The sequence below is a fragment of the Sparus aurata genome, chromosome 14 (assembly GCF_900880675.1).
Source record: "Sparus aurata chromosome 14, fSpaAur1.1, whole genome shotgun sequence".
NCBI classification, from domain to species: Eukaryota; Metazoa; Chordata; class Actinopteri; order Spariformes; family Sparidae; genus Sparus; species Sparus aurata.
In genome coordinates, this window is record NC_044200.1 from 1120663 (window position 1) to 1146394 (window position 25732).

Consider the following 25732-nt stretch of genomic DNA (forward strand, 5'->3'; position numbering starts at 1 on the left):
GTCGTGGCCAGTGTACTTTTCTTTGCTGTGGTTTGTTGGGGAAGCAGCATTGGAGCCAGCGACACCAACAGACTCAACAAACTGATCAAGAAGGCTGGCTCTGTGATTGGCTGCAAACAGGACACTCTGGAGGCTGTGGTGGAGAGGAGGACACTGAAAAAACTGTTATCCATCATGGATAATCCTCTCCACCCTCTCCAACTCACACTGGTCAGACAGCGGAGCACCTTCTCCGGAAGGCTGCTTCAGCTTCGCTGTCGTAGCAACAGATACAGGAAATCTTTCCTGCCACAATCCATCACATTATACAATAACTCTCTCACCTCTGCCTGACAGAGAACTCTGGTCTCTCTACTGTTTTGTTGTATATATTATTATTGTTATAGTATATTTTGCATATTTTGTTTTGTTGTATATATTATTATTAGTTTATTGTTTATAGCACACTGTGCACTGTATATATACACTATGTATATATTGGATTCTATTTATGTTATGTACAAAGTGTTTTATTTGCTGACCCACTACTGCTGTAACAAAATAATTTCCCAGTCTGGGATCATTAAAGTAATTCTATCTATCCATCTATCTATCTATCTATCTATCTATCTATCTATCTATCTAACTATTACTAATATTATGCTCACTTTGTTGATTGTGTTTATTAATATTACTGACTATTATGATTGTTATTATTGACAGTACTATCATTGCTATTATTACCATGACATATATATCATATCTCTTCATTTATTTTTTGTTTGCTTTATTTACTTATTTATTATTATTATTATTATTATTTTTGTTTCGTTTCGTTTTCTTCCCCTTTTCCATGAGGGTCGCGGGTGATGTTACGGCTTTTATACCACCTTTTTCAAGGTGGAGTGGGGGTTACTGGGGCCAAATCCAGTGACTCTATGGGCGACGGCCAGGGTACTCCCTGGACGAGTCGCCAGCTCATTGCAGGGCCCTCACTGATGGCAGTGGCTGCCACAAAGGTGCCAACTGCACATCAGGAGCAATTTGGGGTTCAGTATCTTGCTCAAGGATACTTCGGCATGTAGCTCAGTCCCGCCCCGGGGAGCCAGGGATTCCAACCAGCAACCTTCCGGTTACTAGTCCTCAGCTCTACCCACTGAGATACAGCCGCCCCGGCTTTATTTTTGTTCATTTATTTTTTTATTTTTTTATTTTTTTTAACAATAATCATGACAATGACATTTGTATAATAAATTAAAGAGAAAGGGCAGGGCCGGGCTGGATTGGTTGAAGGTGGAGGTGGGCGGGGGCTTCATGTCTGGTTCTCTTGGGGCAGGGCAGTACCTCGGTGGGGGCGGGCGGGGCTGAGTGGTTGGGTCCTACCTCACATCCCCTCTCTTTCAAAACAAATAATCAAACAAAACAAACAAACAACCCACTCCTCAGCGGGCAGACTTCCTTCCAAGGGTCTGGAAGTTGCCCAGACCAGGAATTGGCAAAGGAGTTTAGATTTGCAATGGGTCAGCAGCTACCTTTGGGTTCGGCAGCGGCCCAAGGTACAATCTAAACAAATAAATCAATAAATCAATAAACAAAAAGAACAGCAACAACAACAACAGATAAGACGATACAAAAAAGGGGGTGGGGGGGCCTTTTCACTACCCCCTCGCCTGTCTCCCGCTGGGGCTACCAACTGGGCTACTGGGAGCCGGCTAGGGGGCCCCTTCGCTTGCCTTCCTGATAACCCGGTCCAACTTCACCCCTCACTGCAATATATAATCATCGACATGATATAATTTATTTATTATAATCCCAACAATTAATCTTATGATAGTCATTGTCATGATATATTGCTTGCATTAGGTTGTGTTCACATATGTTATGTTTACATATATATTATGTTATTATCCTGTATTACAGCATGATATATTACATTACAAATTTGCCCTGTATTACATTATCATACCTCACACTATCTCTTCAGACTATATTAGGTTATAACATACTGCATTTCTTATTATAATATCTCATCTTACATTATACTGTCTTATCTTATCTCAATTATCTAAGTACATTATATAAGGTTAAATTATATAACACTGTACTATGTCAATATATCTCATATCATGTTGCATACTATTACTACTTATTTAACTTTACTCCTCCTTCTCTTTTCTTATTTATACTTTATTTACTTACTTATTTTTATTGTATCATCTATCTATACCTACATACGTTTATAATACCATATTATCTGCCTCTCAGCCACTAGCACACATGCACACTCACTCACACACAGACACGCACACACACACACCTATATTACCTCTATACATATCATAATAACTCTATGTTGTTTTTTTGTTGTTATCTGTACTGTATGTCCACTATCTGTATTTGTTGACCCTGGTGGTGTGATGTACTTGTCCCCCATGTCACCTTGTCTTTCTCCTAATTTCACCAATAGAAAAAAAAAAAAAAAAAAAAAAGTATGAAGACTGAGCAGGACGACCGGTCAGAGACACAAAGAGACTGTAAGTTAATATAAAGTGAATATATAGAGTGTGACTGACTCTGTGTCACTTGCAGTCTGTTGGTGATGAATTATGAATAAAACATGTTGATAAATCGTCTCTTCTTCTTTGGTTTGATGGAGCTGAAGCCGCTCTGTGATCAGTCCCCTCTCAGCAGGATCAATATGAACAGATATTGATCAGCCTCTGATTGAAGGAGAAATTAACTCTCAGGACCTCGTGCGCATGCTCGGCGTCCCGCTGAGGGCCGCGAGCCTCCCGCCGAGTGAAGTTTCTGAACACGGGTCATTTCACTGAGGCGGGAGGCGGAGGAGCACCACCACCATCATCACCATCATCATCATCATCACCACCGGGTGACGGGACTATGGCGGGTGGATAGTGCCAGGGTAACCCTACAGCCTGGTTTATGCTTCTGCGTTGCGGCGACGGCGTAGCTACGTCGTCGACCCTACGCCGTCATTGAGCATTCGAAGTTCTGCGTCGAGGGAACGCGTTGTTCTGCAATTCACCGCCAAGCCGCTAGGGGGGTGTGGCAGGAGTTGTTTGCCATTCGGCAATCCTTGTAATGTCTTGAAGACGAGTTGTAAAGGTGGTCATATTTTCTGACCTCCTCGATAATTCTCTTGTCTGCCTGGTCCATTTTTTCCGTGCCGCTCGTACCACAAAAACTTTAAAAATGGCGGTGTTGTTATACTATTGACCGGAAAAGCAACTGCCAGAAATGACTTTCTGAGCGGACCAATCACAGTCCTTGCCGTTCGCGTCTCGATGCGTCGACGTGACGCGTAGTCAGGATTTTTTGGAGGCGCACGTCAGGCTACGGTGTAGGGTCCGCGTAGGGGTCTGCGTCGACGACGTAGCTATGCCGTCGCCGCGACGCAGAAGCATAAATCAGGCTTACCGCAGGAGACTCTCGTGTGACATCAATGTCTGAACTGGCTGACGTCGCCAGTGCAAGTCGCCGTTGATAAGTACGTCGCCTCACCTACGCCGTCATTGCAATGGGTATTTGTTGAAGAACTCCTACCAGGTAAGCTATTGAGGTAACAAGTAATATGTAGGGGGGGAGTCTCCTTTTAAGCCACTGTCCCACAGTAGCTGTTAATAGTTATACTTGAGATGTGCTGCCCTCTATTTGTTTTGAGCACTTATTGTCTGCCAATTCTAACATGTTGCATCTTTCATCTTAAAAAATTCTGAGTGTGACGACGTACTTTGTAGACGACGTGCTTTGGTGACGACGTGTGTTTCAGGCGTATATTTTGTTTGTAATTCTAACATATGCCGTCGTCACGTCGCCGTCCATACACGTTCTTTCAATGCACTCGCCGCGAAGTCGCCGCTGGTGTCTCATCTGCTGTCCCATTCACTCCCATTCAAAAATTCACACGGTCAGGCGGTGACGGAAGGGGAGGTTGCTCCTTCTCCTTCTACTGGTAACCTTGCGTTGGCACTATCCACCCGCCATAACGGGACAGAGGCAGAAGATCCGCAGACCCGTCAGCCTCCTCATGAAGTTGGTCTCCTCCTGCCGCCTCCGCTGCCTCCTCCTGCTCCTCCTCTCCTTCACCGCCTCCATCAGCTGCTCCTCCGCCGCACAGAGAGACTCCAAACTCCGCCTGCTGCTGCACCGGACCCCGCTGCTGGGCTCCAAACAGGACATGTCTTGGTCTGCCCTGGCGGAGCTGCTCCTGTCGGACCTCCTGCAGGTGGAGAACGAGGCTCTGGAGGAGGAGAACTTCCCTCTGGCTGGAGGCGAACCTGAAGACATCCATGTGGATCTGGAGCGAGCTGCTGGCAGCGGGCCACTGCTCGCCCCCCGAGAGAGGAAGGCCGGCTGCAAGAACTTCTTCTGGAAAACCTTCACCTCCTGCTGAGAGCCTCCTCCTCCTCCTCCACCTCCTCCGTCCGTCCCCAGCAGACGCTGTACAGACTGTTTGGCTCCGACCCTTCATGATTGTTTAGACTTTTCTGAGCTGATTCTTTCTGAATGTAAACTGATGAAACTATTTTTAATTGTTGGTTTGAATAAAATCTGTTTGAGACAAAAAAAAAAAAAAAAAAGAAAGGAGTCCAGATGCAAAGCAAATTTTAACCACCTATGGAAAGGCCCACCTAAAAATATCTATATCAGTTCAAGTGTACGTTGTATAGAGAGAATTCACACCGCTTTACATTGCCGTCAGACCGCCGTTTCTTTTGGCACTACATTTTCTCGGTCGTAGAACCTCCGTACCCCTACGCATTAAAACTGGGCCGTTGCGCTAATGCGTAGGGATACGGAGGTTCTAAGGTCTGTGTCCATGTATCTGTGTCTGAAATTGTTACGTTTCGTTTTGATCGAAAGTAAACAGAGTTGCGTGCATAAACCTCTCTAGCAACTGGGCCTCGCACTGTATTTTGCACCTGTTTCTAACGGAGTTCAGTGAAATTGTCGAACATTCTATTGAACGTATTTTCTATTGATATTGATCACATGTCTATCGCGATAGATATCGTTATTGTTTTATCGCCCAGCCCTATATAGCACTATATCACTATATCACACATGTGGGCAAAATATGGCACTGGCCTGCAAACCATATCAATTAGGCCTGTGGCGTCCTCAAAATAATAAAACAATTAAAAAATTCTATGACATTTGAATGATTGTTAATGAAATCTAAATGACTACAACGAGTACAGTATTTATTTAGCCTGTTTTCAACAGAGGATGCTTTCTACATTTGGATTGGACAAAAGGGAACCTCAAGTTTACCTCAGCTCACGCACCTCAAGCAACAAGTTACAATAGGGTCTATGTATCATCTGATCATTCAATTATTCAATTTAATCTGGCAAACAAAAAAATTAAAAACTAGTCAATATTTCATTTTTCTGTTTTTCTGTAAGCACCAAACATTGATAACTGGTGTGTGTTTTCCTATTTTCCTAGCAAGTCGCTGTAATGTGACTTGTTGAAGTTCAACCATGTCCTCATCTTGACAACCCCTATTGGGTCCGTGTATCATCTGATCATTCAATTATTCCATTTAATCTGGCAAACGAAAAACAAAAAACTAGTCAATATTTCATTTTTCTGTTGTTCTGTACGCACCAAACATTGATAACTGGTGTGTGTTTTCCTATTTTCAGCCCAAAACAGAAATTATGATAAACAAGGAAACCAAAACGAAAAAATGAATCTAATTTACATTTTCTGTTATTGTTATGCCATTTCCCATGGTACATTTCTGGGTCGTGTATCATCTGATCATTCAATTATTTCATTTAATCTGGCAAATGAAAAACGAAAAAACGAGTCAATATTTCGTTTTCTGTTTTTCTGTATGCACCAAACATGGAAAAATTGTGTTTGTTTTCCTATTTTAAGCCCAAGACAGAAATTATGATAAACAAGGAAACCAAAACGAAATAATGAATCTAATTTTCATTTTCCATCATCGAAATCAGCCGCACATTTTTTTTCAGTGCGCAAATGCTCTAACAATTACGGTAATCGTACTGAACCCGCTCTGACTGTGGGTCAGGCTGCAGTGTGGCATCAGAATCATAAAACATACAAGACTTTTACAGTCATTATTCCCGGCAGTATCGTAACATCATGGTGATAGGCCCCGGTGCAAATATTTTTCGTGCCCCGAAACACAAGCGCATGCTCGTGCGCACTGCACGCACACACACACACACACACAAACACACACGCTTGGACACACGCACAGCCAACGTATTACAAAATAATAGCCGGGTTTCAGTAAACTGCAGTCAGTATCACACTGATGATTGCCATGGCCCCAGTGCAGCAAAAAAAATTAAAAAGTATGACTCGAAATTCAAACTTTCTGTCGTAAAATATGCAGAGGAAAACTCGGGAGAAGCAGCTACTAGATCAGCGATCCTCAATAGGCGGCCCCCGGGCCGCATCTGGCCCGCCGGCCTCCTGTTTGTGGCCCCCAAACTTTTATTCCTTCACCATGTGTTTTGTTTGGGTCAGCACGTGTGCACCGGGACTTGTCTCCATGCCAACGATACAGAGACAGCTGGGTCACTCACTGCTGCGAGCGCAACTTTTAACTTTCACTTTCGTTTTCGGAGCAGTTCGCGTGTTCACATTTTGCCGGTGGTAAAAGATTGAAAATGGCATGTTTCTAAGTAAATTGCTATTACAAAGTGAACAGTGAAAATCCACCACTCAGAGAAATAGGGATTTAAAATTTGCATTCATTCTCCCTCTGACAGGACAAGCCCCACATATCTGACAGTGCAGCGGTAACAAAGGCCAGACGTAGTTTAACTAATTCTACTCCATCTCATCATGTATTTTCAAACACACAAATATTGTAACAGACGGGGAGTTTCTCCCGGCAAACACCCTTTCACTCACGGTGCCAAAATGTTTATCATCCTTGTTAAAACTCAACACCATTTAATCAAAGAACAAATGACGTGAATTAACCCACAATCATTTTACATATCATCTTATTCACAAACACATTCACAAACCATAATTACACCAACACCAACAGAATACCCAAGAGTCATTGCGCCACAGTCCACAAGGGGCGTTACAATATGCCAGGAGAAGCTGTGATGAAGATTTCCAATTTGAAACGGCATTATGAGACGAAGCATAGGAATTTTGAAGAGACATTTCCTCAAAATTCAGCGATAAGCACAACACCAATAAATGCACTGAAATCGTCATATCAAGCTGCAAGCAGGATGCTTGTCACAGCTATGTCACAATGAAATAAAATAATGCATGACTGAAGTGATGGACACAATGTTTGAAGGCAAACAAAAGGAGGAAATATTCAACTATGTATTTTAATTTATGTTAAAATGGAATACATTTTATTTTAGTTCGTATTTTGTTGTTTAGAATGAAAAGGACATTTTGTTTTGAATATTACAGTATTATTGCATGTGGCCTGACCGACCTCAATACATGGACCTTTGAGTTATTGAAAAAAATCTTTGTGGCCCTTTAAGATTTGTATTTGAGTACCCCTGTACTAGATGTTTCTCTGTCGACCCCAAGAAAGTGAGAGATTGCTGAAAAAATCTAACTGAGTTTCAGCAGCTGTCTGAGGAGGACAGCAACAGGGCCAGGCTGCCTGGTGGAGGGAGGGGGAAGGCCAGCGAGGAGCTTGAGATAAACATGCGTTTCAGATTTTCACAATGTTGGAGGAAATACTTCGACAAAAAGGGAGCAACACCACAGTCTAATGATACTCTGTTACAAGTACATTTCTACATATTATTCATGCAAGTAGTCTAGGGAGTGCTAAGTTTGGTAGTAAATGAATCTTGGACTCCTTATTGAAAATAAGTTTTTTATTCCACGTCAAAGTTAGGTGAAATATCCTTAATCTTGTTCTCTGATAAGGATTTTGACAAAGTATTACTCGAAAAGTACACAGTAAAAGTACTTCATACTAGTTATACAAGTATTCTAGGAAGTACTTAGTTTGGCAGTATATGAATCTTGGAGTATTTATGGAAACAATGTTTTTTTGTTGTTAGGGTTAGGGTTAGGGTTAGATGTTACGCTTTTTTAAAATGAGACTCTATAAATCGAGGGGATGGAGGGCCTACAAAACCTCTCAGCCCCGGGGCCTAACATTAGGTTAAGGCAGCCCTGGCTGTTACTGTGATGACATATGACAGTTAAATATTTAATCTGTCTATAATAACCACATCCTGACATGTAACTGTGATTTTTGATAATCTAAGTACTGATAATAACAATCATGACAAAAAATTAACAAAGACTGCAGATCAAGATAAGAAGCTGCAACTGGCAGTGAGCAGCTCTCTTTTCTGTTAGCAGTGAAGTGATATAGTCCATGACAGAACATTATAAAATATGATAATGTATAAAATAACATTTAATGGTAAAAAAAAAAAAAGTACAGTTGCAGTAGGCTTCTATTATAAATATTATATTATAATTAAACAAATCAAGACAGATGTCACACTTACATGTCAGGGTGTGGTTATTATAGACATAGATTTAAGTGTCATTTATCATCACCCCCCGACCCAAAATTGTTTTAAAAAAACACCACCACCACATCCATCCCCCGCACTTTTGAAAAGCTTGCTACACCTCTTATTTCAACAATTAAAAATACAAACTTCATAGTAAATAAACCCACGTTTCCACTGCTCGATGCTGTGCTCATTCGTGTCGATTATGTTTTAACGTTTAGGGGATGTGCTGTAATGAAATAAATAAAACATAATCCGGTGGTGGTGATGAAAACTACATTGAATGGCAGCCGCCATTTTGCCCAAACGGCGTCTGCGCATACATCGCACTTCCAACGAGATCTAGTTTTTTCTCGAGTAAGCAGGAAAAGGAGAATGCAAAAATGCCACCAAAGAAAAAGATAAAACCTATTGCAGGTCAGCAGACTATTTGAATTTTAGTAATTTATTTTGGTGCTATTTATGTTGCTACAAAAATGCTGTTTGATTTGAATGTCATATGTCATGCCACTGTGACAGTTGTTTTACAATAAACTTTTCAGATTTGTAATTTTATTTGTTTAATTTCGGATACATTTTGAACATACATGAATATATCCGTTTATTATAACCATATCATACCACCATCAAAGGAGTTTAACACTCAATAAAATTTAAGAAATAGAATAATATAAGAAAGAAAGAAATTTTTTTAACTGGGGAGTCAGGACCCATTGAATTTCCCAGGGACCCACTCAACTCACTACCTGTGGGTCCCGGGGACTTACCACATCGAAAACCTATCAACATCACTGAGGATCCTGATGTCCGGGAATTCCTGGAGGAAGCCACTGCCTTGGACCCCAGATTCAAGTCAAAGCTAGAACGAACCGAGGAGGACACCTGGGAAAGGATCAGGGCAGCCGCAGTTGCAGCCGCGGCTACAGATCAGGTATTTGAATTTGACACTTTCACTATAGCACATAATCTATTATGAGACCTTTCCTCTGGCTCTGTGATTAATATATAATACATCTCTTCTCAAGCCATCAGAGACACCAAGGGGGCATGAAGATGATGAAAAGGATGAAGATGTCGACCTAATTTAAGCTGATAGCCCCATGTCAACAACATGGCCAGGCAAGGATGTTGTTTCACTGTGTGTTTTATGAATGGTTCTGTCCATTTAATTCCAGACACCACCACCTGTAAAGCAGAGGAAGGCTGTGCTGGAGTAACTTTTTGAGGACGACGATAATGATCTGCAGTCTCATCTAGAAACTGTTCACCCTCTGTCCCTTCCAGAGAGGGTGGAGCAGGAAGTACAGCTTTATAGAAGCCTGCCCTGCATCCCCTCCAAGAACAATGGGCCTCATTCATTAATATCTTCTTAAGAATCCTCTTAGATTCTTTCTTAAGTTGTTCTTAAGAGGTTCCTGAAGAAAACCCTACGTCAGATTCACCAACTCGTTCGTAAGCCTCAGAATTGTTCACAGCTGTGTTCTTACATTGATGAAAGCCACAGGAGCAATATATATGCCATTGTTTTGCGGGCCCTGGATGGAGAAATGCCACGTATAAATAGGCTGGGGGGGTTACTAATTGATGGCATGTTTCCAATTTACTTGAATTTTTCAGTAATCATTTTATCATTGGCACATTAAATTTATTTTAGAGTTTAAATTCTTTGTAAATTACCAAAAATATGAAATAAATAAATAAATGAATAAATATGACAGAATTATCACTGTAATATTGCATTTTACTGAACTACACAAGAGAAGAACACAACCATGCCAACATTTCAGCACTGAAATGTGCGTAAGAGTACTCCTGAGTGTTCGTAGGATTTGTTCTTGCCTAAGAAAAAATCCTAGATAAGAAAAAATTCATGAATGCCACAATCTTCGTAAAATGGGACTTAAGAACAAATTTGTTCGTAAGAACGGTTCATGAATGAGGCCCAATGTCTTTAGCGGTCATAGTTTCTACAAGAAATCAAAGCATGTTGCACTGTCTCAGGTTCCTGACATGAACACAAGCCATAGAGCTTTTATTGAAGCCCCTTGCAATACTTATAGGCAAGATGTACTAAGCGCTCATGTTGGGTCCACCATCACACCAGCATCAATATGGCAGCAAGCAGAAGCAATGAAATATCTATTATGAAATATCTAATAGTTAGCTTGCACTGTTTTGATGTTGTAGGCTTGTCAATCACTGCAGCATTTGAGCTAGTGATAAATATGGAGTATGAAGCCGTAATTGGTGGTTTTAAATGCCTTTACTGGCTCCTAAAGCACGTAATTGCCCACCAATTAACTTTTAACTCTGATTTAATGCAAGGCAGTATGGAACCACTCTAAACTCTACTATGTCATGAATCTGTTGCCTATAGAGCACTACCATCAGTCAGTTGCTGGCCTGTATCAGGACCCTGTCACAGAAAAAAACATGCTTCACTGCCGGTGGGCCGCCCTTCCAACCTACCACCTTGCTTAGCAAGTTTTCTGGGGGAAACCCTGCAAATAATACAATTTAATCAAATAAAACATGAAATATCTGTCTGAAAAAGTCTGATCTGGTGTGGCACTGGTGGATTAAAATCCTGGTTATCAGGTCTGGGGTCTGCCACAGCTTGGCCTGCATTTAGTAGAGACTGCACTACCTGAACTATACAACTGAGTATCAACCAAGTTAGCTGAGAAGTTAAAAGGAGCTCAAGCCCTGAGCTTTACTACAGATATTTGGACTTCAGATGTCTGCCCAATGTCATACTTGCTTGTAGAGAGGAGTTTATTTCAGCCTCACATAAGATCAACAATAATCATAATACTAATATTAAAGCAAACAGAGCTCTGGTATCGGAATAGTATCGGATTCGGCAGATATCCAAATTCAGGTATTGGGATCGGATCAGAAGTGAAAAAATGTGGATCGGTGCATCCCTAACCAGGACTGGTGGAATGTCCTCCATAGATAGTAGTGTCAAATCTAAAACAGCATTTTCCATCTTTTACTTTCTCTATAAGCACTAGATGCAGCCTTCCATTTCTCTCTTTGTTTATTTTCTCTCCTCTCTCTTATAACACTTCAAATATGGAATCTTTCCATGTTGTTTTCTTCACTGATATTTTTCTTTTCTTTTAGCAAGGCACCCATTTCTTGCCGCAGGGTCAGCATTAACACACTGCCCGTGGCGAGCAGTTTTTGTTTAGCTTGACAGTGACATCTGGTAAAATAGATTAAAACAATATATAAATGACAAATTTCAAATACATACATAATTGCCACCGTGAAATTACATGCTCAATTTTTTTTTATACTATTTTTCATGATAATATACAAAAAACAAACATAAATTGTAATTTCTGAAATATCTGGGAAAAAATACTCAAATTGCACAAAAGACTTTTCAAAAACAATTAAATATAAAGTACTTTTTGTATGCAAGTCTTAAATTAAATATTAAGGCACAAAATCTGCCTATCTAGGGCATATATCTACCTATCTATGTCGCACCAAATGATATCTGGTTGCACAAAATGATATTTTCAAGTTCAATCAACAATTGCAGCTAAATAATTAGCTGCCTTAACAAAACAAGCTAGCTTTACACAAAAGTCTAATTTGAAGTTCGTTCGCTTGTTTTCTTTTCCGCTTTTTCCGTGAGGGTTGCGGGATGTTGCCGCTTTTTATCCCCCTGAAGGGTTGCGGGGCTTACTGGGGCCAAATCCAGTTCTACTCATGGGCGAAGGCCAGGGTACACCCTGAATGAGTCGCCAGCTCATTGCAGGACCCTTACTGATGGCAGTGGCTGCCACACAAGGTGCCAACTGCACATCAGGAGCAATTCTGGGGTTCAGTATCTTGCTCAAGGACACTTCGGCATGTAGCTCAGTCCCACCCAAATCAAAATATATATTTATAGAATTAAAAGCATTTTTTATTAAGAAAGATTAAGAAACCTTGGCAAACTGTTGGATGATGCAACTTCCTGTCTTTTACTTGATTTCAGAATAAAAGTACCAAAGTGGTAATTTCTTGATGGTCACACCACATGATATTTCATAAAATTGACATCTTCGGACATCGGAAGTTTGATTTTATGTTATAATGAAACTATAACTACAAATGCTTTGAAAATGTGTACAGAACTGCAAAACACTTTGGATATCATGCCAAATAGGTAAGGAAATACATTTGAACAGATTTAGGGTAATTTTAAAGACGTTTTTGAAACAACAAGTAAGGCTGGACAGTCGCACCACATGATATTTTTATGCTTTAAAGTGCACAAAAATTGCCAACAACTAACTGTTTTTGAAAGGTTAAAGTAGGTATATATGTGGGAGATATACTGCATATCTGTGATTTCTTTTATGCTTTTAAACCTTTGTTTTACTGTAAAAAATAGTCGGACAAAAAATGTTGGCGTCATGTCATTGACCCTGATGCAGAATAATGTTCAGTTGAGCGACATGGCAGCACACAATCTCTCCTCTCCATCTCAATCAATATCACATCTTCCATCCATCCACAACAATATGTGACATGGTGTCAGAAGTGAAGAATGGAGGAACTACAGTCAGTGAACAGTTTATGCCTGGAAAGAAATCCGGCTGAAAATCTGCCGTTCGTGGATCCAGAAGTTTGAGCTGTACCTTGTGGCCAGCAATAACCTAGGTTACTGACCTGAAGAATAAGGTGAAGAAATGTGAGTTTGAGCAGCTCACCAAGTCACTGATAAGCAACCACATTATCTGTGGTGTCACAAATGAGGTTAGAGCAAGACTTCTCAGAGACCCTGACTTGTCATTGAGCAAAGCTATTAATATTTGCTGAGTTAATGAAGCTATAGACAGCCACATGAAAGGTTTACATGAAGAAATTGATGTGGCAATGAGCAAGCTGAGACAAATGAAGTTAGCAAAAAGGCCAAAGACAATGGTAAAACTTAAATGCAGTGACTGTGGATATAAACATGAGCCTTGCAAGTGCACTGCCCATGGTTAAACTAAGTTTGTTCACGGAAAAAAAGATTTGGTTGCATTTACCAAACAAAGAAATGAAATAAATATTCCCAGAAAATAAATAGAAATGTGAAGGAAAAACTTACAAGAAGAAAGTGAAATGTTTATTGGGTCTACTGACACAAAAGAGAGGAAAAATGACTGCACCTTTGATGAAGTCAAGCTTCAAGTTAGTGGCCTGTTCCCATCACCAGATGGTGCCATTGGGTGTGGAAAAGCTGAAATGTGAGTACAAAACTGGAGTGCATGAGTTTGAATTGCAAGATAATTCAGCAGCTATTTTAGGGCAGATTCCTGCATAGAGATTGGACTAATTAAAAGAGTAGGCTATATAAAGTGCAAAAAGAAGAGGAAAGAGACATCCTTAAGGACTAAAAAGATGTGTTTACTGGGCTGTGTACCTGCATCACATTCACATTAATCCAGCAATAAATCGAGGAGTCCACCTGCCCAGAAAGTTGGCATTAGTACTGAAAGACAAATACTGCCAAATACCACTAGTCAACAAATGTTCCAGATTATGTAGATTCAACACACCATTCGTTCGAACATGCTATATGGAATACTAAACTGATTTCACTGTTCTGACAATTGATGGTTTCAAGTTGAGAAAAAGCATATCTAAACTGAAAGAGATAACACAAAAGCTCTCCTCACCGTCTCAGTTAATAGCACATCCTTCATCAATCCACAACGCTATGTGACAGTGTCAACTGTGTGCCCCATGCAGTTCTGAAGACCAGAGACTGAGTTGACCAATCTGGTTAATGTAGTTTGTACCAAGAAGAAAAAAAATACTCCAACACAAAAATAGAAACAATAGGAAAAACATTTTAAAAAAGAAAACAAAAGTGTCCAGGAATTTAAGTCAGTCAGTCAAAAAATGTCAAAATAGAACAAAACAATACAATGCAGACCATAACGTTTAGGTCTACCGAAAGCACCAAAACAAACATGGTTGATTAAATCAAAAGATTTGTGATTAATCCAAAATATAGGTTTTTGTTTTTATGTGTGTCTTTGTCAGTTACTGTTGTGGTATGTGTCTTTATATTATCATACATTTTAATTTGTCTCAAGACCTAAAATAACTTAAATGAGGACTGATATGGCAATTTGAAATTACAGAAAAAAGCCAGATGTGTTCATGGATTGTCAAAGGATCTCACAACAAATGTTGGGGCAAAGAGAATGACAGAGGAGCCCTGTGAGACTACTGCCATTTTCTTTTTTGTTAATATATAACAGGGGGGGTGGCCCAATAGGAGCACCACCCTGCCCTGACACACCTACTGTATGTCCACCACCTAAAAGGACATTGATGCAGGACACCTTAACTATAACTGTGACATTTCTAATACTACAATTCCATTTTATCTAGTTATCTTCCTTCTCTCCCTACTACACTTGTGTTTTTATAACTTTAAATACAGAATGGAGAAAGTCACTGCAGCAGAGAGCGTTTCAACGGGGGATAAAGCAGCCGGTGTTAGGAAATGTAATGGCTACCTCACAAATGGTTAAACTATAAACCAGCACAAAAATGACAATTACCAACATAGCATAAGCCACCATGTTCTGAATAGACACACTAAAAACACATACAGAAAGTAACATTTAGTTTTAGAACATAAATAGCAAACTTAATATTAATATTAACAGTCAGAAAAAACTAATCTCTGAAAAAACTTGAACATTACTGAAAATAAATATGTGTGTCTGCTACAGGTTTTATTCCACTCTCAGCATGGCATCATACCATGAATGTATAAAGAGAACCCCAGCAGGAACGTTTCAGACATGGAGTCTTTTGCCAGCCCAACTTTGTTGATCTGGTAATTTTTTTTTATTTTTATACAATCAGGAGTCTGCACAGATTGTTGTATTTTGAAAATTGACTGGATGCTCTATGCTGTTACTGTGTCTCTGACTTCCTGTCGGTCCGACCTTTTCTGTGCAGCTTGTTGCGGCTTTCATCAAAAATAGACTAGGCAGCCAAAACCCAAAGGAGCTGTGCCTGGCTGATTGCGGCCGCCTGTGATTTATAACACACTTTCTGCTACTAGGGGATGGAAAGTGATGGCAGGTTAACAACGGGTATGCTTTTTGGTAATATTGCTAACAAGGGGGATAGCATCCCCCCTCAAATGGCCTACTGATTGTAGTGTTGCAGATATTGCCATGTCATGAACTCTGATTAATGCATGCCAAAATGCTCATATTTCATGATACAATATGTTGGCTTGCTATGCAGCCAAAGCAGCTGCCAGGTCCATTTAAAACCCTGTCCTTCCAGAGCTGCTAACAATCTTCTGGCCTCAGACAAGGTAGCTCTGATGTAGAGACAACAGATTGTTTCTCATAGATGTACAGTAAATGCTGAATAAACTGTGGATCAACAATGATAGTCATGTTGTGGCCCCCACACCTCCTACGCCTGTGGCTAGCTCACATGTCACCTGGCCGGTAACATGTGAACACAGGGAAGATGTGTCAGGTAATTTTAAAAGATTGGCACATAGAGGCACATTTTGCACCTATTGAAAGAAAAATGAGGGGAACGAAAAAGAGATGTGTCACTCTTTTTAGAATTTCTAATTCTGTCAAAATCTTTAAATCCTTAGTGTGAATATTCAGAAATGTTTCCTGTGCAAAAGGGGGGAAACATTCTTCCCCATGTGAACCTTTCAGTGTAAAAATGGTCCGCATCAGAGAGCTCCACCAACAAATGCCCTGAAACCCTGCTGGTCCAAACTGCATGTACTGCTTACCACAAACACTACAATCATCTTTGAAGGTCATCCCACTTGAGTCCACACATCCAACTATGCATCCCTGATAAAGGACCTTCTCCGCTCAAGGACAATGTGGACCCCAGAGGCCCAGAAGCAAGACACCAACAGTTGCCAGAGAAGCTGAGAGAGAAAGCAGATGCCAGAGACCAGGAAGCAAGACATCCACAGTCAGCATAGGGGCTGAGAGACAACACAGACAGTAGAAGTCTAGACAGCCAGAGAGAGAGATACTTGATGCACTTGGACCACAGCAAGAACCACTGAACACCTAACACTGTTATGTGTGAGGTTTCATATCACATAATACAAGAGAGGGACTACGTCTGATGGCTTTGCACATTACCTCATGTTATACACTCTGAGGTATGTGGTCTGGGTCATGTGACATGACAATCCTTACAAAAATGAGATGCACATGCCAAAAAAGACATGAACACAGACACACACACAACATTGACAAGATTATTGGGTCTCTCGCTTCAATTTATGGATGCATGGCAGCCTTGGACGAGGTAAGAGGCCTTTCATGTGCTGTTGAAGATCTTGCAAACTCTATCACAAAGGGCATGTCAAAGCTCTGACAAGAAATGACTGATGCACGAATGATGGTTTTACAAAATCATGCTACATTGGATTACTTGCTGGCCTCTCAATGGGGAACTTGTGCTGTCATTGGAACCTAATGTTGTACATGTATAGCCCATCACAATGCTACCATACAGGAAATAACTAATCATTTGAAAACACTGTAATTACATATCGCTGCCTCCAACGGTTTATTGGACTGGTTTCAAATGGTAAGAAGCCTTTTCGTTGTTTATTTTTGAATGTCTTGCTTTTGTTAGATTTAACTTGCCATGCTTGTTTTTTTTTTGAATAAGTTTTTGAATTTGCTTGGTTTTTGAATCAGTTTGTGAAATGTTTAAGTGCTGTATCAAAGGCATATAGACTTGTTTCAGTTACTTTAAGACATTTCACCTCTCATCCAAGGGGCTTCTTCAGTTCTAATAAACTGGAGGGGAGATGCAGGCTTTCAACTCTGTGTTTGAGTGTCCTTACAAAGTTGTTGAGACATGTGTGAGCTCAGAGTTTCAGAGTCATTAGGGCCACTTGTGGGTTCTTAATATGGGTTGCTAGGGCTAGGTGAAGCCAGTTGTGAATGGTTGTCAAGCTGCATGGGAGGGATTTCAGTACTACATTGTAGGTGGGTGATACAAAAATATCAAAGGCCACGTCCTCTATTCAAAGACGGTCATTCCAGTTTGACATAGTGTTATGACCTTGACTCATTACAGTTTGTATTTGCTGCTGATCTATTTCTCCTCCTCCTTCAGTGAGGGCAGTCGCTCTCTCTGAGTGTGTGTGTGTCAAAGGTGTCACAAGTACTCACATTTGGTACTTAAGTAGAAGTATTGATACTTGTGTAAAACATTACTCTAGTAAAAGTAGAAGTACTGATTCAGCTCCTTTACTCAAGTAAAAGTAAAACCTCTTTTGATAACTCAACAAAACGAAAAGGTCTTGGCACCCAAAATAGGATAGTTTTTTTCCTTTATTAACAACCTGCATAGTTCTGGTACAGAGAAAAATAAATAAATCACTGGTCTGTTTGAGTTAAATTTCAGACAGAATTAGATTAATCAAGTTAATTTTCTTTGTGAGATATTCACTCATCTCTACAGGAATCCCAAAATTGTTTATTTAGCCGATCTGGTTCTCAAAGTTCTTTGAATTCAGGCATGTACTTTTGGGTCTGAAAATCAGTCCTGCAGTGCTGAAAAGCCTCTCACAGGCAGCTGAGGCAGGTAGAGGTGTGTTGAGCTTCAGTGACACGTTGCAGACTGCTGGGAAAGATTTCAGGACATCCATGGTATCATCCGGGCAGGCCAGGTAGCACTCTAGCCTGGTTTCCCACAGTTTATGCTGCTTGGATGGTGTCATGGCTCAGGTTGCGTCTGATTTATTCTTGGGTTACGTTTTGTTGTGCACTTTGTTCTTTCTCCGTGTCTCCCCTTTTGTTAATAAACTTTTTGTGCCCAACTCTCAGGCAGTCCCTCGCTTTTGGGTCCACCTCCTTCTCTCAGCCATAACAGATGGGCCTTCATCTGAGGAGTGACAACACACACATATAAGACACAGACGTACACAAAGATAAGAGAAAAGTGGTTCACCTGACAGAATTGTTATATAAATGTTTAACATTGTCTTTGTGCGGAGTTGACGTAGATGATTAACAACTATTGGCACAAAGGGTACGTTAGCCTTCAGACATTTCGGCTTAAAAGCTTTTACTGACAGAGCATGTATTTGTTTTAACCTAAATCACCATTCAGCCGTTAAACCTACCTAAGAGGGGCTTTCTGGCAGAGAGCCCTGAAGAGTAACGTCTCACAACAGTGGCAAAATAGCAATTAATTGATTATTGGGTTGTTGTTTTTTTAACCGAGCGCTAGCTAGTGTAAGCTCTATGGTATCAAAACAATGTGTTGTCATAGCATTGCTAACGTTGTAAACTGGCCTACAAGAAATGCTAAATGAGCAAATGATAACAACTGAAAATACACCTTACCTGTATGTATTTATTCAGATTTGACGGAGAGTTCTTGAACGCCAGAAGCTCATGGTTTTTAGGTTGGCACAGGACACAACGCATTCGCCATGAATCATTCTTAGAGCCGACAACCTCACACAGTTCTCTTAAATATATATGTATATATGTATATATGTGTGTGTATGTATATATATATATATATATATATATATATATATATATATATATATATATATACATATATATATATATATATATATATATATATATATATATATATATATATACACACTACTCACAATAAGTCAGGGATATTGTGAGAGACTCAGTGGATTTCATACATACGGTGTTTGTTTCATTTCAGAGAGTTTTGGGATAGGGAGGCAATTGTATTGGGGTGATAGACACACCTCATTTTGTGTTTTTCACTTAATGGTCTCACTGTGTACAGTGTGCCTTACATATTAGGGCCAATACCAAAAAACTAAAAGACAACCCTTTTGAATGTGGCATCAATTTAAACATTCTGTGGGTATAAAAAGCTGGTATTGTCAGTAAGTCATTCCAAGTTCATCATTCAAACAGCCATGAACACACAACGTCACTTAACGGACGAGCAGCGCCACCTGGCCATAGCGCGCCTTCGGGTCTGTGGCAGGCAGTCAGATGTTGCTCGTGAACTTGGTGTGTCTCAAAGTGTCATCAGCAGACTTGCATCAAGACACAGAACTACTGGCAGAGTTCGTGACAGACCCAGGAGTGGAGCCCCACGAGTGACAGACCGCAACAATGACCAGTACCTAAGGACCTATGCACTCAGACAAATCGTTATGCAACTGCCACACAGCTGCGGGCCCAGTTACGAGATGTGAGGGGTACTAGGGTTTCCAGACAAACCATTCGAAACCGACTCCACCGCTTTGGCTTGAATGCCAGACGACCGTTGCAGGTGACTCCACTGACACCAAGACACTGTCGTGAACGTTTGCAGTGGGCACAAGACCATGTGACCTGGACAATGCAGCAGTGGTCTACCGTCCTGTTCACTGATGAGTGTCGGGTCACCTTGCACAGAAATGATGGTCATCAGCGTTGCTGGAGAAGGCGAGGTGAGCGATACGCTGAGGTCAACATGGTCCCCAGGGTTCCCTTTGGTGGAGGAGGTACAACAGTCTGGGCAGGCATCACCAGTCAGCGCAAAACAGATTTGGTTATTGTAGATGGCTCAGTCACTGCACATTCTTACCTCAGAGACATCATAGAACCCATCATCATCCCCCAATTACACCAGCACACCCCCAACTTTCTGTTCATGGATGATAATGCTCCACCACATCGTGCCAGAATTGTCACAGCTCGACTTCAGGAAGTCGGAGTGCCTCATATGGTATGGCCAGCAATGTCCCCTGACCTGAACCCCATAGAGCACGTCTGGGACCAGCTGAAGCAGAGACTGGATGATCGAACCCCACCCCCACGTGACCTGGCAGAACTGCGTGTAGCACTTGTGGAGGAGTGGAATGCATTGCCTCAGAACAACATCATGAGGCTAGTGAGGGGCATGAGACGTCGCTGTCAAGCTGTCATTGCGGCAAATGGTGGAAACACCCGCTACTGACATTGTCAATTTTTGTTATTTGGGGCTATCCTTGTTATTGTCTACATTTTTGGGGTAATAAAAAAAAAAAAGTAACAAGCCTGTTTTGACAATGTAAGGAGTAGAAAGTACAAAAAAATGTTTTTAAATGTAGGGAGTAAAAGTGAAAAGTCATCAGAAAAATAAATACTCAAGTAAAGTACAGATACCTGAAAAATCTACTTAAGTACAGTAACAAGGTATTTCTACTTCATTACTTGCCACCTCTGGTGTGTGTGTATGTGTGTGTGTGTGTTGCTGATTGGACCTGCCAATTGGCAACAGGATAAGAGAGTGGGAGAGTGACACGCAGCAAAGAGCCCAGGCGGGACTCACACCCTGGGCTGCTGAAGCGAGGACAAAACCTCTGTAAATGGGACGCCTGCTCTACCAACTGAGGGGCCGTCCAGACGAGAATGCTCTTTTGCGAAAACGCACATGTATTGCATCGTTTTGGCTGACCGTCCACACGGATCCTGAAAACGCAGCGCCTGAAAACGCACTTTTTTGAACGCACCTCAGGGTGGAAAAATCAGAAAACACAGCCCCCCGTTTTCATGTGGACAGCGAATCCACATACTCTCCAAAGCGATGACGCCATCGCCCCACCCCTCGACCTCTTGCCTCCGACCTCTGAACCCTGCGACGTCTCATAACAACAACAATGGCGATCTACATGCTCGTGTTTGTGTCACAGAAGATATTGAGCCTTTCTTGCAACTTACTCGCCTTGTAGTTGAGTGTGAGTCGCAGCAGCAGTTCGACCCCATTAACGGTCCACACAAACGATTTTGGTTTCCTTGCACTTTCCTTTCATCTTCTTGTTGTGTTTGGTTTCTCCGTCTACTCTGTTTGTTTGCCGCGCGCAAGCTTAATGCGCATGCTCCGTCTCTTCTTCTCCGTTTTTGGTGAATGTCAAGTGCCACCTATCCACCTGTTTCCTCGGAAGCCTATGGGGGCTGCCATGACAGATAACTACTTCCGCCGGCGGTTTTCTGTTTCCGGTTGCCTTGCCTCCTAAACAACTAGCGTTAGGTCATAAGTGCTAAATTGTTTTTAAAATGAGCTCAGGTACAACATGTGCCGTTGTTGGTTGCCACAACAATTCATGAAAATTGTTTTTTCAGAAACGTCTCGTGTAGTACATCAACCACTTAGACAAACTTGTCCGTGCCCTGTGCCTTACACGCCATGCTGAGGAAGGAGGAACGGAGACTAGCGCAGCTCGCGGCTTTGACACTAAAATAAATATTTGGGTTTATGAATATCTTCCACAGAATAGCTGCTACATGACTTTCCTAACCCGGCAACGTCCGAGCAGCCGCCTGTCTCCACGACTTCACTTTCCTTCAGCATTATCCACGCTGTATGTTTAGCTTGATTGACACTCTGGCTGGGATCCACTGCCTTCAGAAATAACTTGCTGTGTTTCTTCAACAGTACTTTCCCTATGTTGTTACTGTGCAGGTAGTTGTATGCTTCTGTGCTTTTGTAACTGCGTAATTCTCCGCCGTCAACACCTTCAGAAAATATAAGATAAGCATTATAGATAAGCATGCCGGGCTAATGCTTCATGTCATCTGCCCACTCCATGAGAACTGACGGGTGAGGCACTGTGTGAACTGTCCTCACGACTTATTAAAACATCTGTACTGTGTATCCACCGCCGATTTTTATCCATTCTGTAGCTTTCTTTGTGTTAAAAGCCGGTTTTTAGAGCAAGCATGACAGCTACGTTAGCGTAAACACCGAGGTCAGCCAGTTCAACCGGAAGAGCATAACCAAATACCGCTATGAACCATGGGTAAACTCACGAAGTCAGGAATAAGGTGGATAGGCCTGGAATATGAACTACAGCGTTTTTGGTCGTTTTCAGTGGATCCGTATGGACGCAAATAATCTTGAAACGATGCCGAGGAAGATGGAGGAAAAAAGGTTGTTTTCGTCCGTGTGGACGGTCCCTTAGATAACCGGCTCACCAGAGAGGAGTGACCGGCTGTCTGCAATTTATCTCTCCATCGATTATTTTAGTCTAGTCTAGTTTGACAAGTGTTTTGTTGTGATGTACACCATTATGCATAACTCAGCTGAAGTACAATCTGGTAAATTTGTAAATAGCGACTAGTAGCATAGTAGGAAGGAGAAGCCTTTTTCCTTGGTAACCCTTTTCTCCTGTTTATCCTGAGTAAGGAGTTAGCTAAGATTTGGTCTTTTGTATACATTTTTGATTTGTGTAAGGAACATAGGATAACAGATTCTTTTGTTTGTTGTGTTGGCCGTATTCTCCCTCTGAAGCAAAATAAATGGTAGTCTGAATGTAACTCATCTGTAACACTGGCTTTTTTGGGACTGAAAGGAATGGTGAAGATGCACATCATGACATGTGGGTTCCCCTAGACCAAGGGAGAGGCTTCTTCAGTTCAGAATTGCAGGCTTCAACTCTGTGTTGGAGTGTTCTTACAGAGTATTTAAGACGTGTGAGCTCTGAGTTTCAGAGTCAGAGTTGGTAAAGGCCACTTGTACCAGGATATGATGTTTATTGAAGATCCTCCTGAGTTTCTCAGATATTCCCGTTAAGCTGCGTTCAGACCAAACGCGACAGATGCGAAAACAATCGCTTGAGACGCTTGTATCGCTTGATCATTTTGGACTATTGCGTCATTCGCGCTTGACGGGGAAAAAAAGACGACGCGCTTGCCCGCTTATTTTTGAACTGGTATTTCTCAACCCGCTCTCTTTCCACGTCGATCATGGCTGATATCACCACCGTTGCTGCACTGTACCTGCTGTACAAGTCCCAGAAACGCCGGAAAACCAACCGCCGTCGTGTCTGGGTTCATGAAGTCCTCCAGGGATGCACGGAGCTGGGGGAATTTCACTGTCTCCTCCAGGAGCTCCGTCTGGATGACAACCGGCTCCAGCGGAACCTCAGGCTGACCGGAGCCCAGTTCGAGGACCTGTTAGCTCGGGACGGTGCCCACACACAGCTACAATTAGCTATGCTGGTCTGAGTGTAAACAACCGTACGTGAGTGACGTCGTCGGCTTGAACTCGTCGCTGATTGGCTGTCGCGGCGATGCCGCCTGAAAAGTTCGATATTTTCAACTTTATTTGCGTCTCTTCAGACGTTTCAAACGCGCCACTTCAGACGCTCCAGACACCCCAGATGCTTCATTCACGGCGTGCTAGACGCTTCATTCGCGCTGCCGCCGCCTGAATCGCACATCATCGCGCCATTTACATTGATTTTCAATGTAGAGTTGCCGCTCAATTCGCGTCTATCGCGTTCGGTCTGAACGCCCCTTTACATTAGGAATGACAAAGTTGTTACGTTTTTCTGTCTACTCCTCTCTGATCGCTCTGGATCCTTTGGAGGTTTTGACAAAACTCATCTCATTCCCTCTATCTTTGTGGGCATGTTCTCAACCCAATGGTTTAGGGTACTAATGCAGTTGATTATGACTAGTACAGTAACTTTATGCAGTCATGGTCAAAAGTTTACATCTACTTGTAAAAAACATGTATATCATGGTAGTCTCGAGTTCCAATGATTTCTACAACTCATTTTTCTGTGATGGGATGAGTGGAACATAAAATAATTTGTCACAGAAATCATTAATGAAGTTCGCTTTAATAATGAACTAGTGCATTGCCCGTAGGAAGCATGTATTCCTATAGAAAAGTGGGAGGTTAAGTAGCTTTTTCATGGATGGCCAAATGAGGCTGTGTTTGAAGGTGGGACGTCAGGGATATAATTGGCTGTTTTTGACTACTTTTGATTATACCATTATATTTTACCTTAAAAACTATTTACCTTGCCTTACTTGGTGTAATTATTTTTAGCACAACCTCACGTGTGACTGTACAGTTATGTTTTCATTTTAAGGTACTATATTAACACTATGGACCTAAAATCACAAAATAACATAAAATCAGAGTAGAAAAAGTTAGTTTTTTTACTGTGAAAACCACAAATATGTTCAATGAACCAATTGCATTAGTTAAAATGCAAATATAAATTGTTGTTTACTAAATTGGTGCATACGTTTTTGAAATTTACAAAGTTATGTGTAACCATTTACATTTAAATGCAGGCAATGCCTCAGGCTCCTCAGCTCATTCCTGCCTGTTCCACATTCAGCCGTCTCCTCCTTGGTTTGCCTCACAACACGACTCCACTACTCACTTAACACACCACACCAAATACTACATAACACACTACTACTCCAAACACGGTATATGTCACAAATCTCTCAACTCTCAAAACTCGCTATCTCAAAACTCGCCGTCTCCAACACATCACTGCTGCTGTCAATCATCCGCCGATGTCCCTCCCACATTTTCCTGTTCCTCAACAACCAAACTTGCTGCTTGGACACTTTCGTGACAAAAGCACATTTTTACTGTTTCTTCTTGCACCAGACATAAAGCAAACGTAACAGCAATGTTCGCGAAAAGCGTGGCGGACATTATTTACCCTAGGTCCGGTTTTGGACGTGCCGGTGCATTCGCTCCGTCAACTCGGGAGGTGGGCCGTGTGGGTCGGTTAGCGGCTAGCAGCTAGCTACACACGAACATCCACAGATTCAGATCCCACTTTGTTGACCGCGCGTCTCTGGATCTGCTCAGACCCCAACAGACTCGGTCTGGACTTGTTTAATCTCATTACAATCCACAACAGTCAGTTTAGATGAACAGAACAGAACGGGACCGAACCACCAGCAAAAGCCCGGTCCAGCTCGCGCTACTGCAGGTATAAATCCGCTTGTGACAAAAGCGCATTTTTACTGTTTCTTCCTGCACCGGACATAAAGCAAACGTAACGGCAAAGCGTGTTTGACATTATTTACCCTAAATCCGGTTTTGGACATGCCAGTGCGTCCGCTCCGTCGAGTCGGGCGGTGGGTCGTGTACACGAACATCCACAGATGCCGATCCCACTTTGTTGTCCGCGCGTCTCCGGATCTCCTCAGACCCGAACAGACTTGGACTTGTTTAATCTCATTAATCCACAACAGTCAGTTTAGATGCACAGAACGGGACCGCACCACCGGCAAAATCCCGGTCCAGCTCGCGCAGCTGCAGGTATAAATCTGCTTGTTTTTTAAGGTATGTCGTGGGCTTGAGCTCTGCAGTGTTTGGCTCTGGTGCGCACGTGGCCACGGTGTGCAGTGGTTGGCTCTGGTGCGCATGTGACTGTGGTGGCTCCAGTGGACAATGCTTGCAGA

The 25732-nt window shown here is 41.8% G+C and overlaps 2 protein-coding genes across 9 annotated transcripts in view; one reads left to right on the plus strand and one right to left on the minus strand.

Moving 5' to 3' along the window:
* Positions 1-25732, minus strand: part of msrb3 (methionine sulfoxide reductase B3) — a 116580-nt gene that overhangs the window by 32330 nt on the left and 58518 nt on the right. The window contains exon 4 of one of the 8 annotated variants that reach the window (XM_030440493.1): positions 17839-18422. The exons of the other annotated variants lie outside the window; for them this stretch is intronic. Coding sequence (XP_030296353.1) covers positions 18419-18422 — 4 coding nt within the window. The 3' untranslated portion in view covers positions 17839-18418. Of the gene's footprint in view, positions 1-17838; positions 18423-25732 lie in introns of those variants that run through there. 8 annotated transcript variants of the gene reach the window in all.
* Positions 4011-4580, plus strand: sst1.1 (somatostatin 1, tandem duplicate 1). Its single transcript, XM_030440506.1, has one exon. It carries the CDS (start codon positions 4028-4030, stop codon positions 4391-4393), a length of 366 nt encoding a protein of 121 aa, XP_030296366.1. The 5' UTR covers positions 4011-4027; the 3' UTR covers positions 4394-4580.

What these genes read in the sequence shown, in the direction of transcription:
- sst1.1 (XM_030440506.1), top strand. Translation starts at nt 4,028, where the DNA reads ATGAAGTTGGTCTCCTCCTGCCGCCTCCGCTGCCTCCTCCTGCTCCTC.